The sequence below is a fragment of the Nipponia nippon genome, unplaced genomic scaffold (assembly GCF_047370975.1).
Source record: "Nipponia nippon isolate SJK-2023a ecotype South Korea unplaced genomic scaffold, ASM4737097v1 scaffold_3, whole genome shotgun sequence".
Classification (NCBI taxonomy): Eukaryota; Metazoa; Chordata; class Aves; order Pelecaniformes; family Threskiornithidae; genus Nipponia; species Nipponia nippon.
Genome location: NW_028262347.1, coordinates 7,322,601 through 7,349,525, shown reverse-complemented (window position 1 = coordinate 7,349,525; position 26,925 = coordinate 7,322,601). Strand labels below are relative to the sequence as shown.

Genomic DNA, 26,925 nt, shown 5'->3' with positions numbered 1-26,925 from the left:
GGAGTCTGAGTAATAAGCAGCCACTCATTCCTGAACATCTGTTCTTCTGAGGGTTTTGTCATCATTGTCGTTAAGTCAAAGTTCGTTAGTTTTGGCTCTAAACCATTCCCTACTTGAAGTGGGACAAGTCTCAGCACAAGATGATTTAGCCACCACCGCAGCTATGTAGCATTTCCTTAGGAAACCCTCACCTCTGTAACTCCAGTAATGCATGCCAGAGTCAGCACTAATTCTTGGTTGGAAGCACCTTAGCAGTCTTGGTGTGCAAGTATCCGAAGGAAAGACAGAAAGGCAGCAAACACATGCACACACTCAGAAGGGATGGGCAGGAATATTCTCTGAAGGGGAACTTTGTCCTGTGCAACAAGACAGACTTCTGCCCTCAGCAGGATCACACTCACTTACGTTAACACCCATGGAAGGCAGCCATGGAAACACAAACATGAGTTACCATTCTTTCACATATACAATATTCCTCTCGAAAAAGTCATTTTAATATTGCAAATCATTGCAATAGGGAGGCTTTTAACCTACTTCAAACGCTGTTCGGGATGAACTTCATTCCTGCAAGGACCCTGGTCACAGGTACTGAAGCCCAGCAGTGAGAACACACGTCTCTTGACAGAAGACAGACATAATCCTCCTTTTTTCTTTTCCCCTCCTTCACTTATGGTGTGACAAGATTGAGCTCTGGCTCACACACACCCACAGTTGCAAAAAGACATGTTATTAAACTGATATTAGCCATTAAAGTCACTTCCCTCCTCCAAGAAAGATGCGTGCTATTGGGTGACAAAGAACAAAATTCCACCTCCCATCAGCCATTGTGTCATTGGTTTTATCCCAGTTTAATAGATGATTTATCAGATTTGTGCAAGACAGTTACCTCTAACACAAGGGGGAAAAAAATAAAAATCACAGCAACATATACACACAAAACAAGATACACAAAACAGAGCTAAATTTATATACAGGTTATTAGCAGCTAGGCTCTTAACTTCATTTAGTACATGGCTTTACTTACTACAGTTTTAGGCACAGAGAAGAATTTACCAGTAGGATATTTGCTATCATGAAGGGCCACAATGAATACCTCGTTCCAAGTCCTCACTAGGCAGAAATTGGTTTATCTAATGAAGATCTAACTCACTTCTCACTGGTTGAGGACACAGCCCTGCACAAAGGATGAAAGAACATGATCCAGCTAATCCAGCATACTGCAACTTTATACATTAAACTTCTAATTTTTTTTTTTTTAAATAGGGTTATGTTACAGAGTTATTGAATGGGACTGAATTTCAATGAAACAATTAGTGTTGGGGTTTCCCCCCCCCCCCCGTTTGCTTAGCATGGGCTCTCAGCTGTAAACAACTGAAAAAGAAGAGCTGGCAAGAAATGATGAGATGCGAAGATTGCTTTGTACACACTTCACATTTATAATGAATAATTTGCTTTAAAAGCACAAAGGTCTTGAAACGTTTCAATTTACTTATCAGGTTATGCTAATAAATTACAATGCATCACCCACATGTAGGACTCCACTCCAGGCTGCACTGAAGCAGGTGCCTGGATGTGTTTTATGGGCTTCCTTGTCTTTTTGATTTAGAACTACAGACTCAGAGCCCAGCAAAATAAGTATGTGCTTTACTTACAGCATACAAGCAGCCTTTTTTGTTTCAGCAGCACTTCTCACATTTGATTATGCATGCGTAAGTGCTTTGCCAGACTGAGGAATGGCCACGTATTTTAATTACTGATTGCTTATGTATAGTATGCCTGTCACAATGAGGTACGTGATCACTTACCCAGTGAAAAGGCTGAAAAGAATAACTACATAACAGAACCAGCCGGATACCATAAGAACACAATTAAAAATTTAAGCAGCAAGCAGATAATTTAAAAAAAAAAAAACCACAAAACAAAACCAAAAAACTTTAACTTATGAGGCAGGTTGAAAATGGCGCAAAGATTTTTCCTTCATGACAGCTTCATTTACAAGTACAGCTCAGCAAGTTTGAAATACTTTATCACAAGAACTACAAACTTGTTTGTCACAGTTATATCAGAGCTCCTCGCTGAAGGGTGTGTCGGTTTCTATTATAGCCGCTCCCCTCCTCTTCTCCAAGGTTTATTACTCAGCTTCTTGGGAAAAAGAGGGGGTTGCTTGAGGCTTTAGAAAGTGCAGAGAGTGAGTTTTTCCCTTTAGAAAAAAAACCAAAACACTGAGAACTCTCAAACATGCAGGAATAACAATAAGAAATTTAGAGGGTCTGGAGTTTGGCATTTGATTTTAAAATGGCTATTCTGGATGTTTTCAGGTGTACAAACAGGGAAGGAGTTTTAACGTGGAAGAGCAGCTTTGCCATATTAAAAGAAAAAAATCATACCAATGCACAAATATATTTTGGGACCATCTTTAAAAGCATGTCTATTGAACAAAGGCAAAATAGGCCAACTCGGACCATTCAGGAGCGATGTGCTCTTACATACAGCACTCTCCTGTAACTCCACTTAGCCTGCAAGAATTTTGGCTGCAACTTCTGTTATGCATCTGCAGGGCAGAATCAAATAAGGCTGTGAACATAGGATTATTAGGGCTATCAAACTACAAGAAGATCAAATGACAATTTTTAGAAGTAACAGAACTTAAAACTATTCAGTGTAGTACAGCTACTGTTCAAAAAGTAACAGTTTCTTCACAGGAACCCTAAAAAAGATAAGACTTGACATAAGGTTCTCACATTTGGTACAAAGTTAACTTGTTCCTATGGCTTCTCTGCTCTAAGATCATCACTGGTACAGAACAGTTGGGGTCACAGATTGTCAGGAGACACTTTGGCTGTCAGTGCAAAAACCAGCGCATGGTGCATATCCTTGAGGCTTACTGGTGCCTTTCACTGGACACGTAGGTTGCTAGAGCGTGACCAAGAAGCAGGTGGCTGGGAAGAAAGGCAAGACTTCAAGCGAAGCAGCACAGCGATGCAGTCACCCGCTCAAAGCCTGGGCCGCTCTGTCGAGGAGAAGGTCAAAACAGAAACCACCCTCTGTACAGTCTTGAGTCAAGGGGGCACAGAGCAAGGAAGCAGAAGACTCCACCACTGGTAGGGAATGAAGCGAAGCCAAGCCAGATAATACAGACAACAGTCATGGAAGTGTGTCACGCTGGTCAGAAATTTCAGTTTTGACATCATCTCAAGCTCCCCCAAACAGACATACACATGTGGGCAAGACAAATGCAGCTCTTTTTTTTGGCTTCAGAAAGAGCAAAAGGAAGATTTGCCATTCAGTTTGCTATGTACAACAATACTGCACTGTACACTTCATTAACAAGATGCTGTCTGCTATAGTCCATCATTACTTAAATAAAATTCCTCTTAGTCACAAAGAGCAACAGATGAGTATCTCTGTAGGAAGAAGAGGCGAAACCCCTCGCTGTACATGACCATACATGGTGCCAGTCCTTTGGGATAAACACGAGTGGTCACTCCACAGTATCTAGTCCCTCCTTAGCTTGTCTGAAGCAGAGAACTTCCCCTTTCTTCTTCCAATCTGTTTGATCCAAATCCTGTTGGGACTATTCTAGCACAAAGCCATGCTATGACTTCCCCCCCGTTGCCAAAATATTCCCATCCAAATTACGCAGTCTCTTTCAGTAGTCCCAGTTTCCGAAGTGCCTCTCTCCTAGCTTCTTCTGTTGAGCCACGGCCAGAAAACTTTACCGTTATCCCTTGGGATCGAAATCCTGAAGGTCTAGGCAGCGAACCTGATCTCCTCCTCATATCCAGGTTTAGGCTAGGTTGTTTATAATCGTTACAACTTTTTGCTGTGTTCTGCTGTGCGCTGCTGACCTTGTTAGCAGCAAGGGCTACCTCTGGTTTGATTGTTACAGTTTTGCCCATAGGAAGGAAAGGGCTGGGCTCACTTTTTAAAATATCGTGGATGTTTTGATATCCATTGGGCACAGCGTCTGCCTGTTTGGGCTGCACATCAAGCTGCTGAGTGCTTGGGGCATGGTCCACTTGGTCCTGAGCTGGCTTTCCCTTAACTAGGCCAAGTTTCGCCAGGGCCTCGTACCGTGTTTGCTCAGAGGAGAGATCCCTTAAGGAAGAACTTCTGTTACGTGACAAGAAATCGTTTTTCTGCAGCTTCTCCTCCAGTTCAGCTGCTAGAAAAGCTCCTCCATTTATGTTGGCCAGCACCTGAGCTCTCCGCTCCTGGACGTTAACTGCTGCTTTTGAAATGGTCTCACTGAATTCTTTGCCACTGACATTTGTGATGTTGATGTTGCTCGGGAACCGGTGCAGTTTGGGTGCAGGCGCAGGAGGGTGCTTCGGAGCCACAAAATAATCACCATTGGCTACTGGGGTTTTCTTCCTGTCAGAATTCCCTTCCTTGAGGGCAGTGGGGAAGTGCACCCTGCTCTCCATCTGCTGCTCAGACATCTTCTGGGCCATGATGAGCGGAGTGGGGACAGAGCGAAGCAATTTTGGATGCTGCACTGGAGGAGGGGGTGGAGGAGGAAGAGGAAGCGTCTCAGGTACCGATGGTGGTGGTACAGGGGGGTGTGGGGGAATGTCAGCAGGTACAGCTGGCTTAGGGCTCTCCGTTCTCCAGGTAGCATCCAACACTTAAAAGACAAAGCAGCAATAATGTCGTTAAGTCTTCACACAGAGCAGAATATAAGGCTTTCTTTCACCTAGGATTAGTAAGCATCAGCACTCCCCTCCCCCAAACTGTCTAACTGAAACTCAGCCCACGTTGCCTGAAGAAACTGTAACTGAACTCCTAGCAATGGCATCTTGTAGGCGACACTGTAGTTCAAATCACCATATTTACAATGCTTTCTCTAGAAGCCCTCTTTCTGCCATTCATTCACAATCCGCATGTTAGCTTTCCTGTGTTTCAATGGCTGCTTTTTCCATAAGGGTTTTGCAATTCTTATTTATTATAACAGCCAGGAGTGGATGCATTGCATCCCACTGTATGTACTAGCTGATAAATCCATTCTCCAAAAACGAAGAGAGCAAACTCTGAAGGGTGAAGAAAACAACGTGCCATACACTATCTTGTCACAAACTTACTGATAGGATCGTGTGCCTTTCAGTCCCACACAATGTAACACTACAAACAATCTGCTATCTTAAAACTCTTAGAGACAGTCTTAAAAGGTCTTAGAGAGAAGCAGAGCGTGAACACATTGATGAACACTAGTCTGCCTTGCTGCGATGACTCTGCATAATACTCAGTTCTGTTACAACTCAGTCACCGGGAAGGGGACCGAGATAGCAGTCCAACAACTTAATCATATGCATGACCTCCATGAGGGGAAAAAAAGTTATACTAACATCAGGAATTTCAGAAATGTCAAGTCAAATTAAAATCACGGTCCTTAGAGCTCCTGATGTGTAACAGATTCGTCTTGACATAGTAAGGAAGGTACAGAATTTCTTTAGCTGTTTCTGTTGAGAACTGGAGTATGTCAGGGCTAGGTCAAAGGGAGACCCACACTTTCAAGAAATACTGCTACCTGGTTCTGCTTCTCTGCTAGGAGGGCCTTCGTGGTCGCTACTCTCAGGTGTAGACTGTACTAAGTCGATGATATCTTCAGTCTCTGAATGACTGGACACATTTTCTTCCGTTGACCTTGGAGACTGACAGTGGATGCCACTGTCACGTAGGACCGGCTCCTCCAAGTCATCTTCTAAGGCATCTATGGTTTCCTCGAAGAACATGAGAACATCCTGCTCTTCATGAGTTAAGTGTTTCAGACTATCATCATCCTATGGGGAAAAAAGAAAAAAGCCAGAAAGATTAACACCCTACAGGTGAGTCCAGGTAAGTACACTGATAGCAAACGCAGCACCCCTTTTCAAAGGCCAAAAGGGGCAGGATGAAACAGGCAGCAGTCACATCAGAAGCATCTCCTGCTTGCTGTTTCATCCCTTCCCAAAGAGGCCTTCAGCCACTACAAGGCAGGGAAGCCAGGAGTTTACAGTGCACTAGTTTTGACTGAAGAACAGCAACTGGTATTTCATCCTTTAAAGTACCTAACTTCAGTTCAGCAGACAAGTGTCCATTTGAGTTGGACAGAACAAATTGCTAAAAGATCATAAAAGCAGACTAGAAAGAAACAAACAAGCAACAAAAACCCCTCCACACCTGTGCCTTTACAAGGGTTAAGATAGCTTCTTCAGCCTCCAAACTGGAGCAAGCTGTTTCAGTTGCTGTGTCAGGTTCAGGGACAAGGCTTGGGAGCAGCACGGGAGGGAAAGGGTGCATTCAGGACAGTCCAACAAATGGCTTCATTCCCTTTTTGCTCTAGACCAAAGTGGGACTTGGCTTCTAGAGGCAGAGCTGGAGCTGAAATCTGGCTCTACCACTGCAATCTCTGAGTTATCCAGAGTTATGCAGTAGATTACAGAGAAGTAATAATAAAGAGTGAGAGGGTTTCTAAAGATTTTACCCTTGAGTTACAGAAAGGAAAAATTTAGAATAAGTATGAAGATGTGTTCCCTAGCATTCAAGTGCCTTGGGTATTTTCTCCAGCAGGAAACAATCCTGTAGACCACAGAAGTGACAAATAACCACTTGGATTACCCAGTCTTCATTTTCTGAGTCAGTGCTCTTGATTAACTTTATTAACACAATATCACTGTGAGAAGCTAGGCAGCAATGTGCAAACTCTTTTCCCTCCGCCTACACCCTGGGAAACACTCACTTTTCCAGAAGCTTGGAGATGACAAAGAATGATTAGGAAAGGCACTACATTAAGACAATGGATACAGGAAAGACATTTCCCAAGAGAGCTGTGTAAGTTCTGGAATGTAACTAAGTATTGTTGAAAAGTAAGGAAGGTTTTCCCTTTTCTGGATTGAATTTCTCTCCCACCAGGCATATACTGGAAACTTTGCCATCAGTAACTTAACAAGAAGGCACCAGCAAAGCAAGGCAAGACAGTTTCCTTTCTCATCTCTACTCTTCACTTCTCCAAGGCCCTCTGATTGTGCATGCAGGTAACAAGGCTACTTCTCAATGGAGGACTGGGGGAGTTTAGGTAAATACATAGAGGCATACGGTGCAAATATCCAAGAGGTAGACACGTTCTTGCTAGGGCAGAACAACTTGCTTCAAACTCACCATGCCTGTTCAGATCATCTTGCATTAGGTTAGAATAGAAAAAACCGTGTGCAGCTCTACCTGGTAACTCAGCTCCTTGCGCAAACAAAGCTTTTATTCCCATCCCTGGCGTTAAAAAGAACAATGTACCTCTGCAGAAAAGTAATGCCTATAGATTAAAAACTATGAAGTGCTGCACTGTACCAAGTGGCAGTTAGTCTCTAAGCACTCAAAACACTACAGGTGAGAAAATAAATGCTTTCAGGCTCTTCGTTGCCTTCTCCTGTATGGCCAGCAGAACCTTTTCCCCGTAAATAAATGAATGAAATACAGAACACAGACACGCAGCCTTTCAGCCATTCTTAGTTCAGACACTTCAGGACAGGACTGCTTATCTGTGGCTGCAAACACGTGAACACAGTCTTCAATCACAGCTGGCACAGCTTTCTGTTAGAACAGAAGACAGAAGTCTTGTAGGGAAATACAAAGTTGGTTTCAACAAGAGGTTCATTCTACACCTACATTTCTAGAGATTCAGATTTATTGTCACCAGGGTGAACGTGGTGTAATGACTGGGCGACATGTGGTGTGGCTGGCAGAGGTGTGGGTACCTGTAACTTATTCTGACAGTGCACTGTGGATGGCAAGACTAAGTAACTTATTGCAGCTTGTAGCAAAACCGCTACAAAAGCTTGAATTTGGATGCCATTTGGAATTGCCTATTTAAAGCACTGACTTCAAAGACTGACGTATTCCAGAGCTCGCACCCACCACATGGCAGAGCTCGGTTTTCAAAGGCCAAGGAAAGTTTTACAGCTGCACTTGAGAAGTGCGAGACAGACAAGCCTTCTTTTTTTTCTTAATGGATGTTGCAATCTCCTTCCTTCCCCACCCAAATACTCATACGGCTGCTATGTCTAGTAGGCAAGAGAATGACAGGAAAGGAGCCGTTGTTAGGTAGGTCCTAGCTGGAGCTGAACAGGACTCCACGAAGCTTTTGTTGTGGGTGAGCTCATTGCGAGAGCCAGACTTCCCCCGGCAAAGGGAAAAAAAGGGGGTTGTGTTTAAGAGGTTCATGGTGGCAGCAGATCCAGAGTGCGGTACCGTACAGAAATGACTGCACCACACTTTGTTCATTTAAAAGAACAACTGCTCCCACACGAGCTTAACTCATTTGATCAAGAGCTGAGCAAAACAGCATGTGAACTGAAGCAAGAGACTTTCAGAAGCCCTTCCTTCCATCCATTTTTGTGCTGCAAGACTGAGCACTTTTCCATGCCCCGTAAGATTTGCAGGAGGACTGGTCAGCAGAGTTCTGCCTGACTTATCACCCCTCACAGATCTTGCTGAAATGAGCAGTTTCCCTTTAGGTGAAGGATCTGAAATGACTAACCATCCCTTTGCAAATACATCTGAAGTAAATGGCATACCTAGATTTGAAAGGCCAACCTCATCTCAGTTAGCACTTTGATCTCTTTCCTCATGTGGTTTTCCTTCAAGATGACCAATGCCACATTTCCTCAGGGGGAGGGGAAAAAAAAAAAAAAAGACAGCAGCTCTAGGGAACAGGCAGCACTGTGGCAGGTCACCATACGGAGATGCAAGGCATCCAGCCTGGCTAGAAACCCCCTCAGGGAAGGCATGCTTCAGTTTGAGAGACAAGGAAATAATCCCGTTTTAGACACACGAGCACAGTGAAAATAAACCTACTCAAGCTGGTCAAACCAAAGGAGCTCAGAGATATAAAGCAAGCAGTGACTTGCTTTACCACTAGTCTGTGAACAGTGGTGTATTATAAAATGCCCACTTGTATTACTTATATTATAGTAAAGCATTCAGAAAGATGGGAGGAATTTTGTTGTAGTCAACTGGTGCCAGTTTTAACTAAGGTTACCAAGTCTATTCATAATTAGTTCTTTTTCCACATATTCCGAGTCCTGGAACAGGTCAGATTCTTTCCGGGCTGCTTTTCCAGGCCTCCCTTCTCCTTGAAGAATCTGGGTTTTTAACAAAGCAGAGTCTTTTCAGCTACTCGAGTTATTCCCCTCATACTTTCCACCAACTCCCTACTCTTAATACACAAACACACCTCCCAAAACTAAATCTCACATACACCTAACACTACTGGCTTTAAAGATACTGTCAAAAGACAGCCTAAATTTGAAACTTGAAAATTGTGCCTTAACAGGATTAAAAAGACTGCTTGGACAGAAGAAATTTGGGATGCAAACAGCTGAAATAGCTGAGTATGTTCAGCTGGCATTAATATTTTAGATCCCTATACAGCCAAACATTTCCTGCTTACGCCAAACAGGAAAGTCCATTATGACAGTCTTTGGTGTAAAAGAGGAAAAAAAAGAAACAAGAAAAAAAGAGAAAAGAAAAGAAGAACAGAATCTGCTTTACAGAAAAGATCCCTTTCCTACCTATCCAAAACAGTGACTTAATATCAGAGGCCCACAATTTTTCACATGCATCTGAAGCAATTCTCAGCATCACATCCAGACCTAGAATCCTACGACCAGGACAGCTTTGACAGAAACAGAACCAGCAGGGGAAATCCCGAGACACCTGCAGTGGTTTTTAAAAAAAAAAAAAAAATTCTTCTGAAAACTGCTAGAGAACCAAATCTTACTACCCATGTCAAGCAGTTACATTTCAATTAGCAAAATACCAGGAGAACAGCAGATTCAACTGATTCATCATCAATCACTTGACAGTGCCAAAGAATTAATAGGCACAGTTCCACGGGAAAGAAGTGGCTGGATGCTTCTCAAAAAAACGTGAAGGGAGCAAATTATTCTAGTATGTAGGAGGAAGAGACCAACGTAGCACCACTTAGGCCTCAGCCTGCTAATAACAAGGCAGGCAGCTCTACCTGTAAAAAGAAAGGGGGGGGGGAAGAAAGCCCTGCATGCAGGAACACAATCAGAACAGGTACAAAAGCTTCAGCACAGAAGAAAAAGGCAAGTACCTCTGATTATATTTACAGAAAAGGGAAACAGAATGGATTGTACCGCTGCATTGCTCAAGTTGGAAGCAAGTGAATTACAGATAAGAATAAAAACTACCACACAAGATCAGACCAAAAAGTCCATTTAGCTCAGCAGTCTGCCTTCAGCCACCAGTAATGCACAGGACAGGGGAACAGGGTTGGGGGAAGGTTATTGCTGTAAGTTGGATGGATTTATATTTTTCTTCCCTACATCATTTGAGTTTCCAGCAATAAATGGCTTAGGGTCTTCCCAGTTGCATCCGCTTCTGTGTACTTAATAGCACTTAATGAGCTTTTCTAGCAAGAATTCATCTTATCGTTTAAGCCCATTTAATGGCTGGCATGCACAGCATTCTGTGACAATGAGTTCCACAGTTTAATTGTGTGCTGTGTCAAAAAGTACTTCCTTTACGACCCACTGTCTGATGATTTTGATACCACCATTTCATTTGGTGAAGGCAACTATAATATTGAATGTTGTTTGCTTCAGTTTATTAATGTAATTGTACCTGTGTGCTTCATAATAGTTAGCAAAGCATACAATCAATAGGTTATAAGCGAGGAAACAAATGGTCTAGAAGTATGTAAAAAATAAACTAGATGAACTGATGTCATAAACTGATTCAATTACTTCTAACCTACTTTTTAAAAAAGGAACCTAAAGTAATGCAAGATCTACATAAACCCTGAAGACACCTCTCTGGTTCTCAAAGTTAGGCTGATCAGCTTATAATTTCTTCTTCCTTTTAATTTCTATTGTAGAACAAGGCTGATAAAATTTGGGAGAAGTTTTAGACAAAAGCCACTAACGCTGTTTTTACAAAATCAAGTAATTTCACGCCAATCTCATTTCTCACAAGAGGGCTACTGACTTGGCCAATAGGTATAAGCACGAGATGTCTATATACCTTGATTTGAAGGCTTTATGACATGGCCCCCCAAAAATACACTCACAGACAAATAAGGAAACTATGCCTAGATGAAGCTACTGCAACGTACCTATGTAACTGGGCGGCAGGCAAGAGAATGTTGTTTTTGAGAAGTAGCACGACATATCATATATTGTACAATGAAACAAGACAAGTCCTGAACAGGTTTATCCCTATACCTCTAAACTTTTGATATTTCACTAACAGTATACAATTAACTCAGTATTTGTTAATCCCCTTGTGCTGGAAGATGTTGCTGCAAGAACTAGGTAGGACAGCACGAGACCTTCATGACCCATGTAAGTGTGCTGGTAGTCCATAAGATGAAATTCAGTTGAAAAACACATGAATATAGAATGATGAACAATGTTTAAGTAGCAATGCAAGACAGAAGGAGTGGCAAGTCAGCTTAAGTGCCGTAAAGAGGAAAGAGCGCTGCTCAGGTACGCGAATGTCATTCTGGGATACATTAACCAGGGTGATGAAATAACAGCACATCCTCATTTGGAACACAGAGTTCAGATTCAGTCGCTGAACTTCGGAAAGGATGCAGCCAAGCTGGACAGGATCCAGAACAAAGCAAGGAATGCTGAGAGTTTAGCTGCGCAGGAAGGCTGGAAGAATGAAGCATGTTATGTTTTAAAACAGGGAAGAACGGGTGGTAGGCAGACACAGCCCTGTATGTATTTTAATACGTAAAGTGTTGACCACTATGTGCACTCAATGCAAGACAAGTTACAATTGGCTTTCATATTACAGAAACTCTAATCCAAGTATTCCTTGAGAAAGAAAGTAGTGGACTACAAAGAAACCACTTTGGAAGTTCAGGAATGCCTATCAGTGAGGGTTACAGAGCAGAGCTGCCTACCTGCTGGAATAATCTTTATCTGCCAGATCCCACTTTGAGGCAGAATGATGCAGTTTATAGTTCCTGAAGACAATTTGCACCCTATGCACATTCTCACTAGCACATTTTACAGCAAGGTCATCCCTTGCTAGGAGTCAGGCTCTTTACCTTAGTTCTACACTCATGGTCTAAAGTAAGCACTCCTCAAGCCCCTCTTCCTCTCTACTTCTTGGCCTGCTGGTAGGAAAAATGACTCTTATTTTTCTAAGGCACTCTGCTTCCAAGTCATGTTAATATCAGTTTAAAGGGGATGAAGCATAGCATAGCATAGCTCTCTCCACACCCTGTAAGGAATGGCTTCCACCTGCCCAAAGACAGCTGCATCCATAGAAAGTATCAGTCAAAAATTCTTCTGATTTTTTTGTGTATTATTATTTGGCAAAGTACTTGGACATGGTGAAAGACCTTGTAGTACAGTAAAGCCTGCAGAGTATCACTGTGAAGGGGGAAAAAAACATGCGACTTAGGAAAGGAGTCCTTCTCAGGACTTTCCTTTGAATGTACCTGAAGTGTGGCTCAGCATCACAAGACTCTACACACTCAAACTGTGAGAAAAACATGGCAGTGGGCTAACAGACACACAACCTGTCCTTTTCCAGTAACTCCTAAAACCACACTGGAATCCCAGGACCTCTTCAGAGAGGCTAGGGCAAAGAGACAGTAACACAGTGCACTTCCAAAACCAGGTCTGTTGCATTTGAATTACCTGTACTGATCCAAAAGGGATAAAGGTCATAGCAACTAATTCTTAGGCTCCAAGAGGCATCATAACTACAAAATAACCAGGTCAACCCTGAGTTAAATGGCATGTCAGACTACTCACAAGATACTTGCTCTTCTTTTCTATGTAATCCATGTTCAAAATGTCAACTGTACTATACAAGGTGTCCAGTAGTGACTAACCACCTTCAGTGACCAGGTTTAAAGTCTTGTTAGAGCCACACAGGAAGCTCATTTGAAGAAATAACAAATGGAATGAGCAAGACATCTTTTTAGAATCATGGCCATCTGCCAATTTAAGCCACTTGATTAGAGACCAAAGGAAATAGTCAGTCACTTGACCAAATTCTAGAGGTCGCCGCTGCCCCAAAAAGAGTGGTGATGAACTGTGGCATTAACTGAGGATCTGTCTGAACCAAAGGCAAAAATAAAATAAAAAACCCCACAGCATGATCCATTGAGAGTAACAAGGAACTCACTATCCCTCAAACCTGTCACTCGGTAAGACACGTTCAGATACAGAAGGTGATAGTACTGAAGTCGTATCAACAGATCCAAGGCACTGACGCAGCTTATTACTAGTGCAGTTCCAAGTACCACAGTTCACTTTGGGTACAACCAGCACCTTCTGGTATGATTTTCACAGATGATACTATTGTCCTAGCATGTTATTCACACCTAGAAACTAAAGCTATTACTCATGGCTGAGAATAGATACACAGTACAATTACCAGAGTGAAACACTGAAAAAGGATTGGCTTTGACAAGTCAGTCTGTGCCTATTCAGCCAACGGAACAAGACAAATTGTTTCAAAAAAAGCTAAGACCTAGCTTTATCTCTGAATTAAGTGTCTGTAAATTGCTGCAACTGTATTTCACTGCAAGTTAATTCTTACATCACATATCAGGGAGCGTCACTCAAGAATGGGTTTTGGAAGTCAGAACTGCCAAGCAGAACAGAGCATTTCTGTTTACCCTCCCCCTTGGATAGCGCAACCAATTCCATGTATCAAGAAGGTACACTTGTCTCATCCTTTTGCCAAGCATATGTATGGATACCACCTTCATTAAAAAGAAACCACAATATATGTGCAAATTCATGTCCTCATATATAAGAACTTATATAAAAGTCATATATATAATTTATATAAAAAAGTTGGCGTGAGATGAAAATATCAAGGCAAACATTCCTCCCATCTAAATGTAGGCTCTTGTAGTTGTCTTCAGCTGCTGTGATAAATTTGGCAGCCTGAATCCGGACCTGAACATCTGTCATTTATAAGGAAAACTCTATTGCAATCAAGACAGTACATCAGCACCTTGCTTTCCATTTAAAAAAAAAAAAATTTGGCTTTAAGGACTGCAGTTGTGAAAGATTAACTAAAAGCACTGTTGTGTAGTTAAGAAACAGCTGAGAACTCTGGCAAAATTCAACTGAACTGACAAGAGCTGACTGGTAAGAATCACACACAGAGAATTTCAAGACCTTTTTGGCACACGGCAATTCATGTCCATCTCCCAGTCATTCCTAAATCGACAGCCAGTTCCACAGCAAGTACTGCCAGTGCTCGCACGCAGTAACAGCCAACAGTCAGCCAGACCAGCTCTAAGCAGTCAGCGTAGGCTAAAACCGGTCCAAGTGTTTGTCTCTATTATCACATCCCTAGGTTTGTTTGAATTCCACAGATGCAATACAAAGGTTATATTTAGTGACTAATGTAATTTGACACAGAGAGGCTTAAGAGCATCTTTTTTTGTAATTGAGTAGGAAGAAGCCTGCAGAGTACAGGCCTGTCACAAAAAGCACTGCTACACTTCTTTCCTTTGCAAGGCCATTAAAAAAAAAAAAAAATCAAAGTCAACCCTGACTTTCCTTGTTGTATCTCTAGGTGAACAGACCCAGCAAAGTGATAAACAAAGAGGCAGGCAAGTCTGTAGTTGCTTCTGTTTTTCCAGGCTAAGAAAGTCCAGTGTGCCTAAAAATCTGCCCCTTCCTTTCTCAGAATCAGTCTAATAAGAAATTATTTGTCTACACAAAGTTATCTATCCCCTCCTTCTCGTTAGGCCGTCAAAGCTTCTGCATCTTCTGAACTTCTATAACAAAATCACTGAAGCAAGAAGTTAAGGTCTCTAGGAGCACGTTCCAGCAACTAGCTTTTCCTCTTACAAATCCCGATTTGCTTAGTGGACCGTGAAAATCATGCTTTTAATACACAATTACACAAGGATATAGAAAAAGTAATATTTTAAGAATACTGCTCTTTATCCTGAGGATTTCTAAAGCCTGTGTCAGTGCTGAACAGACAAAAGGTATCAGCCAGTGGAACAATACTGTTTTCTTACATCAGATCACAAAGATCTGAGCAGCGCTTGCGTCCTATTTACTCAGTCACAATTGGCAGAATTTCCTTCACATTCAGTTCACCACAGACCCCTTCTCAAACTCAGAAACTGACATTATGCCTTTATTGAAAAAGGTTTCCATCCCCCAAGCTGTTATTCCATGCCAGCCTTATCGGACATGCCACCTACTATACTGCTGGAGGAACAGTCATGGAAGGGGATCTGTGGCACCAGAATTAAACTTGTCAGTACACGCTTCGCTTTCTTCATGCACAAGCTCAAACAAGACAAGCTCAAGGCTTTGGGAACTTCTTTTGCTGATGCACAGGTCTGATGGGAATTGCCTAAACCTGCAGCCAGCTTTTACTCCATCTATAAATTACTGCATTACAGAGTAGGAAGGGATTCCAATTCTAGCTGATGCATCATCATATGGGTTATCACATGGTGAGATCTAGTTAGACTAAGGGAATCTATGTCATTTTCTGACACAGCAGACTCAGGGTGAGACTGCACAAACATACTGATTTATACATAGCCTCGTTATTCAATGCTGATTTTTTCGAATGACCAGTCCCATGCCTGCTACCGCAGCTAAGAATAAAACCCACGGGAACATGATGGCTACTAGTTTGATAACCTGGAAAATGGGAGTTAGAGTAACACATAAAATTAACTTGTAATTCTGCATAAAATTATGTTGTAATTCTCTAAGAGCCAATCAGTTTTCATATAATGAAAAACATATTCTAAATACCCAAGTCCAAATGGTGTACTTGGCTACTCTCTCCACTTCCCCCGCCCTGACCCTTCACAACTTTGTTCTAGAGCAGATCAGGAACAGTTAAGGGACTAAATTTAGTAATACTTGTTTTGTGTTTTAACTAGCAACACAAGCTGCCTGAAGGATACAGCAGAATATTAACCGAGTTGTATTTTCATTAGAAACAACCAATAAGGAACATCTTTAGACTTACCTCAGTTTCCAAAAAGCTCACGAAGTAGCACAAAACACTGAGCATATCTATTTACACAGATAAATAATAGCATATCTATTTATATAGATAAACAACAGGTATCAACTTGCCAACTTATTTTCATCACTTACTCTTTCACAGCAACAAACTACTTCACTAACAGGAAGCTATCAGGGAGGGCAGAGGGAAAGATATGGAAAGCCTAATTCCATGTTTAAGGCAAGACAGATTTATGTTCCCATTTAGGGAAAGCATGTTTACTGAAGTGCTCTTTCCTCAACTAAAAATGGATGCTTTTCAAATGGTTGTGATGATAAAAAAAACGTGCAAGGAACCATACCTGCTTTCTAGGCTTAGCCTGTCACAGTACAAACAGTACTGTTGAGTTCATCGCCTGAATCATCCTGCTAAATGGAAAAATGCAGAAGTGCATCCTACTCCTTCAATTACTCACATACTATTTAAATGGCCACACACTCATATTCACTGATGTGAAGACAGCTTTATTTATGGTGACGTATTTGTTACTCACCTAATTATATGAAGGTGGAATAAGCAGAGACCTTCATTCAGTAGTGTCAACAAGGAGCTTAAGCAAGAAACAGCGCATAGAACCAATACTATCCTTAAGTTCCTTTACGAGCTACTTAAAGTGAGGGCAGAGATGTGCACAAACTGTGCACCACGTGCAGGTGGTTGCACCGAGCTGCCCAGTGTAACGTGTGCTCCTTACTGCCGTTCCCGGTTCTCTGCGGAGAATGGCCAAAGAGAAGCACTCTCCAAGCTCTCAGAGACAATCAGACCAGAATAACAAGCTGTTGTACCAAATCAGAGTAGTTATTTCTGGCCTTTCAGTTTGTTAACAAACAAGACCACAAGCAACCATTTTGGACTAGAAATGGCAAAAATAAACGCTTAATAAAAAAAAAAACCCTGTGATGTGAACCAATCTACTGATGTAACTTGTATCACTAAGCATAAGGCTCATTAGACACTTACCAAGGCAAGATTTCTGCACCTAGCTTGGCCGCCACGATTTTCCACACTGCCACCCCTTTCCATGCTCCCAAGCACGTGCTTTGGAGAGATTTCGGATGCCATTTCAGGAGAATCTGAGAGGAGATTTCTAGGCATCACACCCTCTTGACTTATCGATCCTGACGCAGCGTAGAATGCCATCAGCGTATTACGTAGGGCTGCTAGCTTTATTCATTTCTGAAAACAAAGAACAACGTGTTATATTTAAATGTTTTATAAAATCCTTTAAAAGGAGTGGAAAATAAATAGTAAAAAAGATCCCACACAAGTTACTAACAGGCATATCTTTATGCTCTAGAACACGTCTACCACCTGTGGGCACCTTTTAAAAAAGTTATTCTAAAAGGTGACTTTAAAAATCCAGCATAGCAAGGTCCTGTACCCATCTCATGTGCTTCCAAACCAGATGTCTACATTTACAAGCATGGACCCCGCATACATACCTGTCCTACAGATTCAGCTTGTGTTTTCCATTATGGCACATCATTAACAGTAATAAATTCCCATCAGCTGAGATACCAACTGATCCAGTTCAAACTTCTTCATCTTTTATTAGCTTTTAGACAAGAATTCTATTTATCGGATCACATGAGGGAAACAGAATCCAGTTAACTGCAGCAGTGTTAGGAAGCTAACTCGTGTGTTACCGAAGCAGCTCTATGCCGACTACTTCTGGCGAATGATCCATGAACAGAACTTAATGCCATTTTTGCACCATTGTGTTACATAGCAAAATTGTGTTTTAAAGCTTACAGAGCTTTTATTTCACTCAGCCAAGAAGAAATGGTACTTGTATATTTGGAAGATGCTTACTGGAACAGACAAATGCACTAGCACTTACTGGAGCAAAGCCCCCCAGTTTTTTAAGCTATCCTCATGCTCAGTTCTGCAATACTTCTCTGAATTGTCGTCATCTCCCAAAACACCCTGGCAGAATTTCTTCCTTCATTCTCGAAGTACCACGAAGACAAAAGTCATCCTTTTACACTAACAGCACAGACAGGGGGAGGGAAATAAAGTAGAACCTAGCTCATCTCTCCCTCTCCAATATGTTAAAACATCCTTCGCAACCAGAAATTGCCTTGTTCTTTAACAGCCCATCCTTTCACCCACCCTGCCTGCGATCAGGAAACAGCAGTGATGTATTCCTCAAAACAGCTGGTTCTGAGGTAGTATGCTGTACGCAACCAGCTGGGAACTGGATACCATTACCCTGACACTGTACAGATGAAATGAGATGGTCCTGCTTCCCAAGTGCTTCTCCCTTTATTATGGTTTGAGAGGCGACATGAGAAGCAAAGTCAAGTCTGCATTTCCAATTCAATTGGATTACTTCTCCTTCCTCCCTACCCCTGTCAGCTGAGGGCTGAGAAACCAGAGCCTCCTGGTAAGCTGATTAGCGTTTCATAGCAGTGAGATAACATCTGCCAATACTGAGCAACAATTCCATCCCACTGATCGTTTCCTCCCAGCAGAGAGCTATGACATTACCAGAGGTACCTACGAACACTCCCTGCCGATGCCGTAGCACCAACATGTGTCCTGTGGGAAGGCTCCCACACGATGCAGCTGGGCTGCAGTCCAGCGAGTCTTGGACGCACAATCCACATAAAGAGAGTACTGGATTGTCACAATAAAAGCATCTGATAGCCTTTCTTAGGAACATTAGGTCTAACAATTAAGATTTAGCCTTGACATAAAGAGAACATTCTTCCTTTCTTCTATTAATAATATTAGCTAAAAATAAGATACACTGCATCCTCAGGATAATAGTCTTTAAGGGATGCCACAGAGGTAGAAACATGCTCTTGGTCCCGGTTTTCAGAATCACAAGACAGGCAGACATGAGAGCACTGCAGCAGCTGCTGTACCTCCGATTGCCACGTACCCAGGCTCAAACCGAAGAGCTATGCTGCAGAAAGCTAAACTGGAGAAGAGCAGCCTGAGTCTAGAACATATCCTGCAACAGCAGCTCCATCTACAACCAACCCTGTGGCACTGAATAGCCACACACAAACACACACACGAAAATAAACATCATTTTCAGAAGGCAAGACTATCAGAGAAAATCTTGACTCCTCTGAAATCCACAGAAAACTCCCACTGACTTCAGATTTCATCCCATGACTTTCAAGGTGATGTTCAGATGGAAAAAGAGTATTTTTCTAAAGAGGGACCAGCAAGAGGTGAGTACTCCTACTGACATCCAACATAAGGTGAGCATTATTTCTCATCAGCACTTTTAAGCTGCAGCATCAATTCTTATCCAGGTGTCCTCAGTATAAACTGGGCATGCCACGTTTGTTCAGTCCCTCAGTGATTTACTATAGACAACTACTAGGTTTCTAGAATTATACTCAAAACTCTTTGTGCACATTTTATAGACTACATTACGAGAGGTCATAGCTCCAGATTACAGTAGATATCATAGACAAGACTCACATTTAAAGGCTAACCAAATGAAGATATTAATCCAAGTTACCAATTAATGGGCCAAAACTTTGAGGGAGAAGAAGGTATTTAAGAGTACTGTTCTGCTTTCTCCAACAGCAAAACCTTAGCATAACCAGGTCTAGGCTTCACAGTGGGCTATCTGCATCCAGGACAGCAGGAACACCCAGATTCAGTAGTAATAAACTTTAAAGCCACAAGTTCTAAATAACAACAAACAACTCTGCTTCCGGCAAGCTCCTATTACTCATTTTGGAGCTCAAGCTCAGATGTTTCACAAAGCTCCTGAACAATGAATAAAGGCAGCGATTGCGACTGGCGAAGAGAGCCACCCACACAAGATCAAGTAGCAAGCATTACGGCACTGGTTCTGCTTTTGCGTTGTAAGCCACGGCTTCTTCGGAGGTTTTACTTCAGAAAAGCTCGGGAGCTGCACAATAGCCTGTGAGCCTGCAGAAAGGGGGTGGGGGAAAGATCTTTTTCCCTTCTATCATCTTTTAACACATCAAGGGTACACATCAATAAGATCATAACCCAGTCGTACACATTACTTCTTCTCCCCTTTGCTGTTTTTTATACTTTAAGAGAAACTCCTACATATTTGCACAGTGCCTAGTGCAGCTACAGCTGGTGATGTGAGGTTGCCTTGCACTGCTGCAGTACATACAGCATGCTTTACAGGCAAATTCCCCTCCTAACCATGGCTAACATAGAAGTCCCTTCACCCTTTTTTATGTCCCCTCTATGAACTGAAAGACTTTATGGATTTAAGATAGAAATAGCCAAGAATCTGAGGAATTTCAAGACGACCCCACTGCCTGTTTCAGTAGGTTTGCCTAGGTAACAAGCAAGGGTTCAAAAATATGGTAACCATCCGCAGAGAGAGCAAGAACAGCAGGACAACAGGCAGCTGTTCCTCCTGACCTTCAGAGGCACATTAAATATGAAAGTTGCTCGCAACAGGATTTGTTGCTTGGTCTATTCGATGCATTGTAGTGGGGTTTTTTTTGCTCGGTTTAAGAGATGTGTGCCTGTACCATTAGGGATTAATAAAAAAAAAAATCAGACCATGACACAAGAGTGCAGAAGTGTGACAGGAACAGTGCTATTTGGAGAGAATATCCCAAATATTAAATCAAAAATGCATCTTAGGGCAGCCGTGATTCTATCAGCTGAAATGATCACTTCTTGGCTACACCAGAGCTAGCCTTCATGAGATATTTAAAAGAATACAATTCACACATCATGCGTTTGTCAGAGGGCAGGAGGAGGAAATTGAAATATTCTGAAGTTAACATTGAATTTACCTCCGACGGTTTAATTTTGCTTTGACAGAGGCACATAATTGAGAGAGACTGTATTAAGTTGCCATCAAAGATAAGGTGTGGTCTGTCCTTTTAAAAAGGGTATTTTTATAGTTTTGCTGACTAAAATTACTTCTCCACTGAAGTTCAATGTTAACATCTACAAGGGACCATTTCTGCAGTAGCAGGAGATTGAAAAAATTGTTTATTAATAATTCTTTTTGAAGACTAGCTTAATAGGCAAAAGATCAATCCCACAAAAAATGGAAGCCATTTAGAGGCTAAAAGTTAACCACTACATAAGCCAGGAGCTGAAAGCCAGCAAACAGACAGCATCATCCCATTTACTGCACAATATATTTAAGGTAAGCAGAGTTGACAATTTCTAGAAGGTTATCATACATTTTTAAAAGGGCACAATATCAGTCTCTCCCTCCCTTCACTATACATACAATTTCTAGAACACTCTTTGCATGAACCATTTCTTAAGCTAGATCTCTAAGCCTAGACTGTACCCTGAGCAACACACGCACTTTGCCTGTTCTTAAACAGCTATTTCTCAGTGACACAACCGAAACAGAAGAACTGGCCAGCGAACTTCCAGGTTTGTTTAATCTGTCAGTATACAGACATACCAATGCATACACTCAGCTCTGCGCACACCATCAGTCGTCTTGCACTCCATGGCAGTGCTTGAGCTTGGAGAGTTAAGCATTTGGAAAAAACACCTTAAAGTACTCTGAGGTCATTCAAAGTGTTACTGTGGGATGGGTTTTATAAAAACGATGGTGCAGGGGCAGACTAGAGACCCGTATCTCTATTAGCCTCTGACAGTTCACAGCAGAGGCTGAGGGAAGAGTATGTACAACAAGGCAAGCAGAGAGTAGGAATTAATTTAGATTCCTGCACATTGTGGTCAGGAGACCACAGGGCGTCTCAAAACAGGCCAGGTATTTGTGTCTAATAGCCTGATGAATTTTTCCTCGTATTAAGTGCTCCTGCGACATACTTTTGAACCTGCTGTGCAAGATCACAGCTAAACAAAACCAACTGGGTCATGACATGTCTTCACTGGGCTACTGATGTTACAAAGTCCTCAAAACTAACTGATCCAGTATGGTGGATGATTTCCTCCTTATGAACAGAGCTATCAGCAACTGAATTCTTCTTATGTCCTTCAGTATATGAAATAGAGAGTAAATCCTTGAGCTTTAGAGGTAACCCATGTCCTACTCTTGTGATATACAGTAAGATTTAAGGTTTCTGGTAGACAAATAGACTAAGTGAGAGCACTGCCTACAAAGGACAAACCTCACAGGCAAGTTGACTAACTGCAGAAGCACATGGGATGTCTGGAGAGGCATTGCTGTATTACTGCAGGAGCACACAGGATGTCCAAAGAGGTACTGCTTTGAGCACATAAAAACTCCAGAATCAGACAGTAAATTTGTAAGCTGTTCTTACAGAAAGAGTCAAAACAAAACTGAAGTAACAATCAACAACGCTTGATCTTTAGGAACCAAGGTAAACCAAAACCGGCCAGCACAGTTAAATTCTGACTTTTCTTCTCCATATAATAAGCGTAGATGCTTATGCTAATGTGCTAATGCATTTTACTATGATGCACATTCCTTATCTGCTCATGAAAAATCCTGTCCGTCTGAAACAGCCACAGCTATTTAACATCCAGTAACCAGGAAACGCTCCTGCCGTTGGTTGGAGAGGGACTGTCACCCTACTACAACCAGCCAAATAGAAATGCTGACCATTAAAAAAAAAAGAACAGAAAACCCACCCCCCCAGTCTACGGCAGTATGGTCCTCTAAACAAGAGCCAGGCCAACAGCATTTTTATAGACGCTTTCTTGGCTATCAATTCTGATTGAGATTTTCAGAACAGGTGTCAAGTAAGTCTGAACAATGTTTAGCAAAGTGGGAACTCGAGGTACTCTCATGGTAGCATGGCAGCCCAGGACAGACAGGCAGCTGCAACCAAAGTAATGAGAGTGCTAACAACCACACAAGACTCCCAGAATTCAAGGGAATTTAATGCAAGTAACCCCAATATTGTGTTTTAAACTTTCTGGTTTCTGTGGTGCATTCATGACAATTCAAAAACTTTCCTCTACAGGCTGGAGAGCTACAAAATCCGTTAGTTTTAAACCTAAAAACAAAGATTCTCTCAGTCCTCTAAATCTGGAAGGTGAAGCCCCAAGAAACACACTGGATGTCATTCATGCAACTCACACTAGAATTTGTAAGAGCTGCCAACAGTGAAATAATTAATCCTGTGTACATAAGTTTTTAAAAGAACTAGATGGGCACAGCACCAATTCAGTAAAACTTAAATCCAGCTGACTTCACTAGGATATTTCATCACACGCTTAAATGGTTTGCTGAATTGGATCTCAAATTAAATGTAGCAACCACTTAAAAAGAAGGGAAACAATCACAAACCAACATTTTCATCACCTAAGTAATAATTCAGTTACTACATTGAATTCTCTGAATCCCGCTTTGCTCAGAAACAATGCTTAAGGTCACACCTTTGACCACGTTAATCCACGCCTCAAGATACCAGAAAAAGAGGGTTCGATACTGTGCTTTATTCTTATCTAGTCTTTCTGGATTTTCAAGAACAGCCTTTTCAGTTTTTTGAGACACTATAGAAACTTTGTCACCTACTGAAGGCAACTACGCCAATGCAAGACAAGAAACCTTTTGCAAAAGCCTAGATCATGATTAGCTCATCATCCTCTCTGCAGTGTCTGGGGAATGCTGCTGCTTCTAAAACAGACAGTGGAATACCAATGCAGGATTTGACAACGCTAACTAAGCACACTGGTCCAGCCTCAAGACAGAATTTATTCAGGAGAAATCTGTGAAGCAGGTTCTCACATGCCTTATCCCTTGCAAGTAAACTCTGTTCCCAGTACACTACATCACCAGCAGCTTCAGCTGAATCCTGTTGCCTAAAGCAAAGAAGGCCAGTGGCAAAGGTGTGGGTTAAATCACCAGAGAAGGATCCCTGAAGTGCTCACATTTCCCATGTGTTTACAGCTACAGAATCCTTCCCTGCCCCAACTAAAAATAAAACTACAGCCAGTGACAAGTAGTTACTTTTCTTTAGATTAACATCTTATCCAAGGATAATAAGGCTCTCACTTGTACTCTCCAGTTGAGATTTGATGACCAGTATCTGCTCAGTGGGAAAACTACATATGATACCCAGAGCTGTCTAGTCTGGTATTATATGGGGCTTTAAACACATCCAGGTGATGGCTGAGGTCTCCGCTGACTTCAAATGTCCTTATCCAAATTTCAAGAAGGAAAGCGTCCAATTCTTTTAAAGTTACTCTTTTGAAGTCTCCCCTGTTAACAGGTGTGGTGCTACCTATGACAGCCAACACTTCAGAAACATGAAATGTACATAAACAATTTCAGGCACAGACTCCTCTATAATTAGTCAACTTCTGTCTTGTTACAGGTGTAGCATCACTGGGGTTTAGGGTTTCATTATGTAACTACTGCTACAGTCATAGCAAAGGTGAACCAAATCCTGTTTTACAAAGTATTTAAGACAGCAAGATCATTTTCAGCCTCACCGTCTCACAGCTGGGTCTTACATTGCTTTCCTATGTTTCTTTTTGTGACTGCTATGCTGGTATAGGGAGGAGGGCAGAAGACATTTGAAGCACAAAGCAGAGCTGTTTACTTTAAAAAGCAGCTGATTCCATGCACGTTTCATTCCTATGTAAGTACATAAAGGTCTGCCTGCCCAAGGCAAACAGAGCTGAAAACAGCACTGGCAAAACAGAGCAGTGAAGTCTTGCCCTGGACTTTCCTTGGTACAGGGATAATCAATAACAACCAGTTGGAAAGGGTATCTTTAGGCAGTAAGTTACACTGGAAATTAAAATTCCTTGCTTTTATTTTTTAATTAAAAAAAAGGAGGCGGGAGGACTTGGTAGCAGTATTTGACACAGCCTGTCTGGCTGGCTTTGAAAGCCACATTCATATGCTCATTTATTTTCATGCTCCAGTATTTTAGAAGGTCAGTCAGCCTGAGACTTGTCAACTGCTCAGGACTTAAGTTGTTCCAGTTACTATATCCAACCAGCAAGCCCCTCCGCCAACATTCTTGGTTAATATTTCTCTCAGAGGCATGCAGAGAAAAAGCAACTATGGCCAACAAAAGGAGAAGAGTTTTACTACTGACAAAATAGAGATGTAACATAGAATCTCCAATGTCAGGCATTACTTGTACTTCTACTCATAAAACTTCATTTTACTCACTCTCTGTTGTAAAAATCCTTGATAAGAAACACACAGCTGGAAAAAATCTGTTCCATTTCTGAGAAATAATTAGTATCTTCATTTCTTGGAGATCCAAGTGAGCAACTCTTTTTTTTTTTTTTCCCTTTTACTGTTTAAACACCAGCTCCCTCCTTACACAGCACTAATTACTGCAAAGGAAGGAGAAAAACCACAATCATTATTCTTTATAGTAGTACCTGTGCAAGGAAGTCCACTTGCAATGCTACATTAGTCAAGAATCTCTGGAAGAGTCTTAAAATAATACCTTTTTATTAGCCTAAGCCAGAAACTGCAAAAGCTTTTAAAACTAAGCCTTATGCTTTAGGGTTTGGAAAGAAGCCTTTCCTTCTCTGCCCTTCATAAAAGAAAGGGGAAAGGAAATACTTGTTACTTACCTTTCTGATACTTGTTATAGGTTAAAATCCTTGAAAAATTTTTTAGAAAGATAAACAACCTCCTCCAAATTTCTTTCCTATGTCATCCGCATGCTTGTTACCGCGGGAATCATCTCTTGCTGCACCCGCGCACAGGACCAAGCACAACAGAGCTCCACTTTCAGCCACCTCCTCCCAGTACCACACTAAACCAAAAACTATTCAGGAAACATGCCCTTGAGATCCCGGATTACTGAAAATCCCCAGAGTGTTTTTAAAGCTGTGGTTTCTCTTACATATACTAAACCTCACCCGAACTACCTAAGATTATGATCTGAAGAAGCACCAGCCATCTCAGGCTTACCATCTCCAGATGGAAAAGGCACCTGACACAGGATAGGGAAAAAAAGTATTTTGAACTAGAATCTGCTACTGCCAACAGTTTTTCCAATGGTAACATTAAATTGCAGACAGTCAGAAAATGAGGAGGAATAAGACAGCTCTTTCCCATCACCCTTAGTCAGTAACACCATACATCCAAAGTTTAACAACGCACAGGTATGAAACCTTTCCTTAACCCTCTTTTCTTTTTTTTAAGTCGCCAATTATCACACACAAATTGTTATTAGACAGGATACGAAGGAGAAAAACAATAAATCCAAGGGGAAAAAAAAAGGAAAATAAACCTTAACACAGCTCAATACTAGGAAACTGCGCCTCGCGTACGGTGGGGAAGCGGTCAGCTCATGGTTCTCCTCCTCCCCTCCGCCGTACGCGGAGCCAAAGCCAGCCCAAAGCACCCCTCCGGGCTGTGCCCGCCGCCCCTTCCCGCCGACCGGGCTGCGGGCAGCTCCCAGCCCGCCCAGAGCCCGGAGAGCGGCGGGGCGGAACCCGCGCAGCTACACACGGAGCAGCCGCCGTCCCGACCGCGGCTCTCGGAACTGAAGAAATCCATGAAGAAGCCCAATACTGAACCGTTCTTAGCAAGGGGTGACAAACGCGCGGACCGCTCCGCGGCCTCTCCCCGAAGGGACCGCTGAGGAAGAGCGAGCCAGGGGCAGGCAGAGCCGAGGGAGCTCATCGCCTCACGCCTGCGGCTCCCCTGGCCGCCAGCCCCCGCTCCCGGGAGACGGGCACCGGAGTCGGGGACGGGGCGGGAAGCGAAGCTCCCCTCAGCCGGAGCGCGGCGCAGGGCGAGATGAGCCCTCGGAGGGGAGCCCGCACTCACCGTCTGCGGGGCGCAGTCCGCACTTCTCCCGGCGGGGCGGCGGAGGGCAGAACGAGGAGCGGGAAGGAGCCCAGACGAAGGTCGGCAGCGAGCAGGTGGCCGGCGGTGCCAGCCAGACGCGGGCTCTGCCGCGCAACCGGTCCCGAACTCATGCGCACTGCGCCCGGCCACCACCCACGGCGGGCGGTTAAAGCGACAGGCGCCGCGCCGGGCTGGGGCGGGGCGCT

General features: G+C 42.5%; 1 protein-coding gene across 3 annotated transcripts; it reads right to left on the bottom strand.

Annotated features, from left to right (window-relative positions):
• Positions 1-822: 822 nt before the first annotated feature.
• PROSER2 (proline and serine rich 2) lies at positions 823-26,925 on the bottom strand. 3 transcript variants are annotated; one of them, XM_087767383.1, is made up of 5 exons: positions 26,699-26,925; positions 25,076-25,245; positions 16,987-17,202; positions 5,525-5,780; positions 823-4,627 (listed from the first exon to the last, which is right to left on the bottom strand). In XM_087767383.1, the coding sequence occupies exons 3-5, from the start codon at positions 17,164-17,166 to the stop codon at positions 3,636-3,638; spliced, it is 1,428 nt and encodes a 475-aa protein (XP_087623509.1). In that variant the 5' UTR covers positions 17,167-17,202; positions 25,076-25,245; positions 26,699-26,925; the 3' UTR covers positions 823-3,635. The 3 variants fall into 3 exon arrangements, with proteins under 3 accessions (XP_087623509.1, XP_087623507.1, XP_009465563.1); XM_087767381.1 differs by lacking the exon at positions 25,076-25,245; XM_009467288.2 differs by lacking the exon at positions 25,076-25,245 and having other exon boundaries at positions 5,528-5,780; positions 26,699-26,922.

Coding starts and splice junctions, on each gene's coding strand:
- PROSER2 (XM_087767383.1), bottom strand. CDS start 17,166: ATGGCATTCTACGCTGCGTCAGGATCGATAAGTCAAGAGGGTGTGATG. Junction 5,781..16,986: donor GGTGCAGAAATCTTGCCTTG/GTAAGTGTCTAA, acceptor TTTTCCCCATAG/GATGATGATAGTCTGAAACA. Junction 4,628..5,524: donor CAGAGAAGCAGAACCAGGTA/GCAGTATTTCTT, acceptor TTGTCTTTTAAG/TGTTGGATGCTACCTGGAGA.